Source organism: Hyla sarda, chromosome 2 (assembly GCF_029499605.1).
Source record: "Hyla sarda isolate aHylSar1 chromosome 2, aHylSar1.hap1, whole genome shotgun sequence".
NCBI lineage: Eukaryota > Metazoa > Chordata > Amphibia > Anura > Hylidae > Hyla > Hyla sarda.
Genome location: NC_079190.1, coordinates 505269092 through 505277844, shown reverse-complemented (window position 1 = coordinate 505277844; position 8753 = coordinate 505269092). Strand labels below are relative to the sequence as shown.

At 42.9% G+C, this 8753-nt stretch overlaps 1 protein-coding gene across 1 annotated transcript in view; it reads right to left on the bottom strand.

Annotated features, from left to right (window-relative positions):
- Nucleotides 1-8753, bottom strand: part of MPZL1 (myelin protein zero like 1) — a 58113-nt gene continuing 49360 nt past the window's right edge. The window contains 3 exon segments of the mRNA XM_056559891.1: nucleotides 1-947; nucleotides 4217-4328; nucleotides 8346-8353. Coding sequence (XP_056415866.1) covers nucleotides 846-947; nucleotides 4217-4328; nucleotides 8346-8353 — 222 coding nt within the window. The 3' untranslated portion in view covers nucleotides 1-845.

The window sequence follows — 8753 nt, the reverse complement described above, 5'->3', positions numbered from 1 at the left end:
ATGTATAAAACTTTTTGCCTGGAATACCCCTTTAATGCCTTGTTGTCAATTTAGTTACGTCATTCCAGGAGGGATAACAGAGGAACGATACGACAGAGAAGAGTCTTGTGAGAATGCAACAGGATAGCTCAACCTGCAATCTTATAGAGAACCACACACGACGCGCTCACTCTGCTCCGCTACACCTGCAAGCGCATTATACAGCACAAGGATAGTATATACCTACGAAACAACCTCTGCTATATGACCTCGGCGGCCATCTTATTCGAAGACGCCAAATAAAAAGGTAAAGCACCTGGAATACAGACTATCAGGCCCCCACTGCAGGAATGTGTCTAGTAAAAAGGTGAAGGGGGAGGGGGAGGGGGGGGGAGCCTCCATATTTATATATACATTATACATGGATATGTGTGGCGTTCATGCTGGATGGAGAATAATCCGCAGGGTTAAGCCAAAAAACTAACAAAAAACAAACAAAAAAAAACTGTATGATATGTGTATAAACCCGACAAAAACACCAGCGGGCACAAATACCTCACTTCTGCAGGGTCCACACGTGACGTAGGTGAAGGCACCTGGAACCGTGGCTGTACATTCGAGGGTCCCGTGAACCTTTTGCTCCGCCATAGACCCTGCTGTAACGTTACATATACAATACACATCTCTACAGTCACATGCATTGGTCCCGGGGGCGGCGCGCGCACACACCGAGTGTGAGTGACAATCGTTCTGTGTCGCGTAAAGTCTCATGGAGCAAAAAAAACAAAAAAACAAAACAAAAGATAAAAAAAAATGTTGCTTATGGAATATACATCTATATGTCCAAGGGAGAAAAAAAAAATAAATCAGCAGTTTTTCCGGATGTCGGCGTAGACCACTGTTTCGGATTTGTTGATCTGGCTGCCGGGCTTCCCCGAGTGATCCAGCTGAGCGTATATTACTGGCCCCTGAAAAGAACAGAAGGAGGAGATCATGTTATTCCGGTGCAGTCAAAAATAACCCATCGTGATCCCTTTATATCTTGTTGCAGAATGGTTGCTACATTGTTGCAATTCCTCACCGACTATATTTTCCCCATAAACGCCACCAGACTCCACCCCTTTTGGCGGTAGCAAAGTGTCATTACCTCTGCCCAAGCGTGAAGGCTTTTAAGACTGTGATGGAGACAATGCATCATGGGACACAACAAGGACGTCGTCAATGTAACCATATGGAATAGGGGAGTTTTACTATAATAATAATTATATAATATTATAATTAAATATAATATTATAATTAGATAATATATAGAGATGAGCGAACTTACAGTAAATTCGATTCGTCACGAACTTCTCGGCTCGGCGGTTGATGACTTTTCCTGCATAAATTAGTTCAGCTTTCCGGTGCTCCCGTGGGCTGGAAAAGGTGGATACAGTCCTAGAAGACTCTTTCCTAGGACTGCATCCACCTTTTCCAGCCCACGGGAGCACCGGAAAGCTGAACTAATTTATGCAGGAAAAGTCATCAACTGCCGAGCTGAGAGGTTTGTGACGAATCGAATTTACTGTAAGTTCGCTCATCTCTAATAATATAATTAGATAATATAATATTATAATTAGATAATATAATATAATTAGATAATATTATAATATAATAAATTATAAAATAATAAATTATAATATTATATTATGATAAATTATATTATATTATAATAATTATAATAAATTATAATATTATATTATAATATATTATGATATTATATTATATATTATTATATAATATATTATATTCTACTATAAAATTATATATTAAAGTGGCAACATTTTAAAGTAAAAAAAAAAAAAATTATATATATATATATATGTTCTGGATAAAGGAGTTTTACTTTAAAATGTTGCCATTTTTGAGATGTAAATTGCAACCCAGTAAAACCTGCTTTCTGGACCAGCTGATTTTTACCTTAAAATAAAAATGACCTTTGAACTTACAGAAAGCATGGCAGTGGTGATACAACCCGGAGTACCATTGTATTTTATTCTACACTAAAAGGAAGGAGTCCGGTAGTAATAGCGCCACCTTCTGATTACCTCTGATGTGTGGAACTGCATCTCTGGTGAGACTTTCCCCTAAAACAGTTTTTCCCCAAGCAGCGTGCCTCCAGCTGTTGCAAAATTTAAACTCCCAGCATGCCCCTGGCACACAATAATGAGTAATGCACAGTCCTAAACATAGGTGTCACTATAGTTTCTGCTTAGTAATGGAGTCTGACCGCAGCGAAACTGATGACGAAACAGTAGTGGCAAAGTTTCGGACTGCAAAACATGGTAAAAATCACCGCTACAAGCAAATCAGATGGCGTCTAGACTCTACAGCAGTGGTATCCAAACGTCAGCTGTGGCAAAACTACACCTCTCAGCATGCTCGGACAGCCAAAAGCTTAAAGGGGTACTCCGTTGGAACCCCTTTTTTTTTTATTTTTATTTTTAAATCACCTGGTGCCAGAAAGTTAAACATATTTGTAAATGACTTCTATAAAAAAAAAAAAAAAAAAAAATTAATTAAATAAATCTTTACCCTTCCAGTACTTTTTAGTAGCTGTATGCTACAGAGGAAATTCTTTACTTTTTGATTTTCCTTTCTGTCTGTCCACAGTGCTCTCTGCTGACACCTTAGTCCATGTTAGGAACTGTCCAGAACAGCATAGGTTTGCAATGGGGATTTTCTCCTGCTCTGGACAGTTCCTGACATGGGCATCAGGTGTCAGCAGAGAGCACTGCGGACAAGACAAAAAAAAGAAAATAATAATAATTTCCTCTGTAGCATACAGCTGCTAAAAAGTACTGGACGGGTAAAGATTTTTTTAATAGAAGTCATTTACAAATCTGTTTAACTTTCTGGCACCAGTTGATTTAAAAATAAATAAATAAATAAAAATAAAAAATAAAGTTTTCCACCGGAGTACCCCTTTAATGGAGCGAAGTTGTAATACCATGCAAAGTCTGAGGACAGGGATGGTGCTGTTTTTTTTAGAAGAAATTACATAAGCCCTTTTTCTCTTTAAGGATTTTCCTTCGGTTTTCTTTATTCATTGACTTCCCTTTAAAATAAACCACTTGAATGTAAAAGGGCACAGGCGACACGTTGAGCACAAGCCCCCGAACACATGGGAGTAATGATCCTTGTAACGTCTTCCACATGTCGGCCTGAGGACACATGAATCAGACCCCAGATCAGGTCTCCCATATCTCTGTATTATGCCGGGTCTTGGGCTGACCGATACCTGGGCAAATTTAGCCATTCGCCAGCTTGTCTGGTCTCCCAGCACCCATGTGCCTGGCAAAGAAGCTGCAAAAATGGTTCTGCTGCTGGTAACATTTACACGGATGAACAGCTTGGAGGTGTCGGAGATGAGAAGATTACACCCAGCCTGAAACAAAGCCTTAGGGTTAGTAGTCTTCACCGAGTGGTTCTGTAGCTATTGTAAAAATACAACTCCCAGCAGGCCCTGACCAGGCATGCTGGGAGTTGTAGTTTCACAATAGCTAGACCACCACAGGTTGAAGACTACTTTGTTAGGGCATAAGTAATTGAGTGTTTAACTTTTCTATTGTAAAGAATAGAGATGAGCGAACTTACAGTAAATTCGATTCGTCACGAACTTCTCGGCTCGGCAGTTGATGACTTATCCTGCATAAATTAGTTCAGCTTTCAGGTGCTCCGGTGGGCTGGAAAAGGTGGATACATTTCTAGGAAAGAGTCTCCTAGGACTGTATACACCTTTTCCAGCCCACCGGAGCACCTGAAAGCTGAACTCATTTATGCAGGAAAAGTCATCAACTGCCGAGCCGAGAAGTTCGTGACGAATCGAATTTACTGGAAGTTCACTCATCTCTAGTAAAGAACTCACCTGTCCGCTGCATGAATATTTCCAGCCAAACAGCGCCACGACTGTCCTCAGGTTGTGCGTGGTATTGCAACCCCATTCACACCATCACATATACAGACTGAGGACAAAAGTGGCGCTGTTTCGGAAAGAGAGCAGCCATGTTTCTTCTAATCCTGGATAATCCCTGTAATGTTGTTGTTTGGCCTTGAAATACTTCACTCTCTGCTGGTAAGAGCTTATGGCGAGAGGCCCCAGCAACAACAAAAAACGTAAACAGCAAGTAAACCAAACAATGCTGAAGCAAAATAAAGCTGCAAAAATAAGAGGCCACGTAGCAAGACAAACAATTACCTGCATGGTTCCAGAGGGGGCGCCGGTTACCAAGGCCTCAGTACCAGAGGGAGACCTGCTTGGCGGCTGCTTAACGGGGGACATCAAGCTTTCTGTCTGGCCGCCGTCGCCGCTTCTAGCAAGCAAAGGAACGGTGTGGAACGTATACAAGTCGACAGGTGCAAATGAAGCCGGACACAAAAAAAACAAAAAAAAAGATGGCAGGATGATAGGAAAAGAGACAAAGACGAAAAGGGAAGAGGAAAAAAAATAAAAAAGGAGGAGGGGAAAAAAACACAAGTAAAACCAATAATGAAATAATGAGAAACATATAATGAAAAAACATAAAATCACAAAAATGGCGTTTACCACCCACACCCCCCCACAGGACAGGACAGGACGGGACGGGGGTGGGGGCTAAAACGTAACACAGGGAAGCACTTTAACACTGGATGTAAAAGACAACGTGAGCACTACAAGGCACAGACCGGCACCCTATACCCAGTGTGGCCCCCACTAGATTGGGGCCCCCCTCTAAAATGCTACAGCAGCTAAAACGGTGACTGGATGCTTAAAGGGGTACTCCGTTTGAAACGTCTTATCCCCTATCCAAAAGGATAGGGGATAAGATTTTAGATCTCCGGGGCCGGCAGTGGCGGAGGCATCCGGAACACGGAAGCTTGCAGCTTCTGCGTTCGTGACGCCACACCAAACTGGCTATGCACCATAGATGTGAATGGAGGGGGCGCGGCGGCCCTCTTCGCCAGTCATCGGGCACAGAGTTCGCTCAGTGCACCAAATGAAAGGGGAGCCACACCGGAGATCGCGGGGGGGGGGGGGGAGGGTCCCGCCACTGGGGGACCCCCTGCAATCTAACATCTTATCCCCTATCCTTTGGATCGGGGATAATAAGATGTTTCCACCGGAGTACCCCTTTAAAAGGGGAACTCCACTTCAAACATCACATCACAATTCTGAATCTAAATAATTCATTTGTCCTTTTATACTCCAGTCACGCCAAGAACTGCATTTGCAACTCCACCTTCCCCCCCAAGAGAGCAGTGCACTGTGGGTGATTACATGATTGCAGCTCTAGATGTGAGTGGAGTATAGAAAAGATGGAAAGTGTTAGCGGTTACTATGTGTAGGTTTAGCTTGTGTTTTGTACAGCAGTGTTTCCCCATCCAGTGTGCCTCCAGCTGTTGCAAAACTACAACTCCCAGCATGCCTGGACAGCCGAAGGCTGTCCAGGCATGCTGAGAGTTGTTGTTTTGCAACAGCTGGAGGGACAGTGGTTGGAAAACACTGCTGTACAAAACAGAAATGGAAGTGGAATGTTTGCATTTTTTTTTTTAGGGGAATTTTCCCCGAGAGGAGCGTACGCCCCCGCCCCGATGGTATGGACTCCTCACGAGCTGCACATGAGCAGTAGAGAGGGCTCATCCCTGCCTAGATATCCGTCAAGTGATTTTCTAATCTTTTTCTTATCAATGATGATGTGTGCTTCAGAGATAAGGATGCACATCTTCATCCACCCCCCCCCCCCCCCCCGTTTCTTGTACCCAGCTCATTTGCGATGTACTAGATGCAGAATAGGAAACAGATTTAAAAAGGGGTACTCCGGCCCTAAGACATCTTATCCCATATCCAAAAGAATAGGGGAGAAGATGCCTGATCCCGGGGGGTCCCCGCCGCTGGGGGACCCCCGCAATCTTTCATGCAGCACCCCACTATAATCAGCCTCGGGAGCGAACATCGCCCCTGTGTGACATCATCAGGATGGCTGTCACGCCCCCACCCTATGGGATTGCATTGAGGGGGCGGAGCCATGACGTCAAGATACTCCAGCCCCGTGATAGTGATTCATCAGACTGAGCAACGTTCGCTTCCGGAGGATAGGGGGATAAGATGTCTTAGGGCCGGAGAACCCCTTTAAAAAAATAAAAAATTATAAAAAAAAATGATTAAAAATTACTTTTATTTTAAAATAAATAAAAATAACTAAGTAAAAAAAAAAATAAAGTAAAATAAAATATATAAAATTAAATCAAAGGAGTACTCTGGGATATGAAAACGTATCCCCTATCCCTAAGTACAGGGGATAAGTTTCAGATCGCGGGTGGTCCGACCGCTGGGTAAGGGGTCCGACTGTACGGGGCCCCGGCAGTCAGCAGCAAGGGTGCATGTCCGATCACCGCATGACGCAGCAGCTGGCACGCCCCCTCAATACATCTCTATGGGAGAGACGGAGCGCTGCATTCGGCAGATGCATTAATTAAAGGGGTATTCCAGGCCAAAACTTTTTTTTGGCTCCGGAAAGTTAAACAGATTTGTAAATTACTTCTATTAAGATAAAAAAATCTTAATCCTTCCAATAGTTATTAGCTTCTGAAGTCGAGTTGTTGTTTTCTGTCTAACTGCTCACTGATGACTCACGTCCCGGGGATATTCTCCCGTCATGCACAGTTCCCGGGACGTGACATCATCATTGAGCAGTTAGACAGAAAACTTCAGAAGCTAATAACTATTGGAAGGATTAAGATTTTTTAATAGAGGTAATTTACAAATCTGTTTAACTTTCCGGAGGCCAGTTGATATAGAAAAAAAAAAGTTTTTGGCCTGGAATACCCCTTTAAGGACGCAGGGTTTTTCCGTTTTTGCATTTTCATTTTTTCCTCATCATCTTTGCACAAAATTCCATATGATGACTTATTTTTTGCGCCACCAATTCTACTTAGCAGTGACATTAGTCATTTCACCCAAAAATCTACAGCGAAAACGGAAAAATTAATTGTGCGACAAAATTGAAGAAAAAATGTAATTTCCTAACTTTTGGGGGCTTCCGTTTCTACGTAGTTCATTTTTCGGTAAAAATGACACCTTATTATTCTGTAGGTCCATATGGTTAAAGTGATCCCCTACTTATATAGGTTGGATATCGGAAAAAAAATAATCATAACTACATGCAGGAAAATTTATATGCTAAAAATTCTCATCTTCTGACCCCTATAACTTTTTTTTTTCTGCATATGGGCCGGTAGAGGACTCATTTTTTGCACCGTGTTCTGAAGTTTTTAGCGGCACCATTTTTGTATTGATCAGACTTTTTGATCACTTTTTAATCATTTTTTCATGATATAAAAAGGGACTAAAAATACACTATTTTGGACTTTGGAATTTTTTTGCGCGCACAGCCATTGATTGTGCAATTTAATTAATGATATATTTTTATAGTTTGGACATTTTACGCACAAGGCAATACCACATACGTTTATTTACACAGTTTTTTTTATTGGAAAAGGGGGGTGATTCAAACTTTTATTAGGGAAGGGGTTAAATGACCTTTGTTAACTTTTTTTTCCTTTTTTTGCAGTGTTATAGCTCCCATAGGGACCTATAAAACTGCACACACTGATCTCTTATACTGATCATTGTTATCCCATAGGGACCTATAACACTGCACACACTGATCTCTTATACTGAACATTGTTATCCCATAGGGACCTATAAAACTGCACACACTGATCTCTTATACTGATCATTGTTATCCCATAGGGACCTATAACACTGCACACACTGATCTCTTATACTGATCATTATTATCCCATAGGGACCTATAACACTGCACACACTGATCTCTTATACTGATCATTATTATCCCAATAGGGACCTATAACACTGCACACACTGATCTCTTATACTGATCATTATTATCCCATAGGGACCTATAACACTGCACACACTGATCTCTTATACTGATCATTATTATCCCATAGGGACCTATAACACTGCACCACACTGATCATTGTTATCCTATAGGGACCTATAACACTGCACACACTGATCTCTTATAATGATCATTATTATCCCATAGGGACCTATAACACTGCACACACTGATCTCTTATACTGAACATTGTTATCCCATAGGGACCTATAACACTGCACACACTGATCTCTTATGCTGATCCCTGCAGAGCCATAGCTTTGCACGGATCAGTCAGATAGGGGGCTTGATTGCTCAAGCCTGTAGCTCAGGCTTGGAACAATCAATCGACAATCGGACGCTGCGGAAAGAGGTAAGGAGACCTCCGCCTGTGTCCCAGCTGATCGGAACACCGCGATGTTCGCGATTATCGCGATGTCCCGACCAGCCCGACTGAGCTGCCGGGAAGCGTTTACTTTCGCTTTCAGACGCGGCGGTCAACTTTGATTGCCATGTCTGAAGGGTTAACAGCGCGAGGCACAACTATCAATGCCGCACGCTGTTAGCCCAGGCTCCCCAGGGACCGACCCGGGTGTGATGCGGGGTCACAGCGTTACCCTGTTTTAAACACCGGGACCGGGCGTAAGGCGTACAGGTACGCCCTATGTCCTTAAGGGGTTAAGGGGGGGGGGGGGTGTCGGCCATCAGGTCATGTGGTGGTCGACGCGCTATTTCGGCAACGAGCCGGGGGACCCGTACGGTATATCGGGGTGGGGCCCCAGTGGTCATACCCCCGCGATCTGAAACTTATCCCCTATCCTAAAAATAGGGGACAAGTTTTCATATCTCGGAC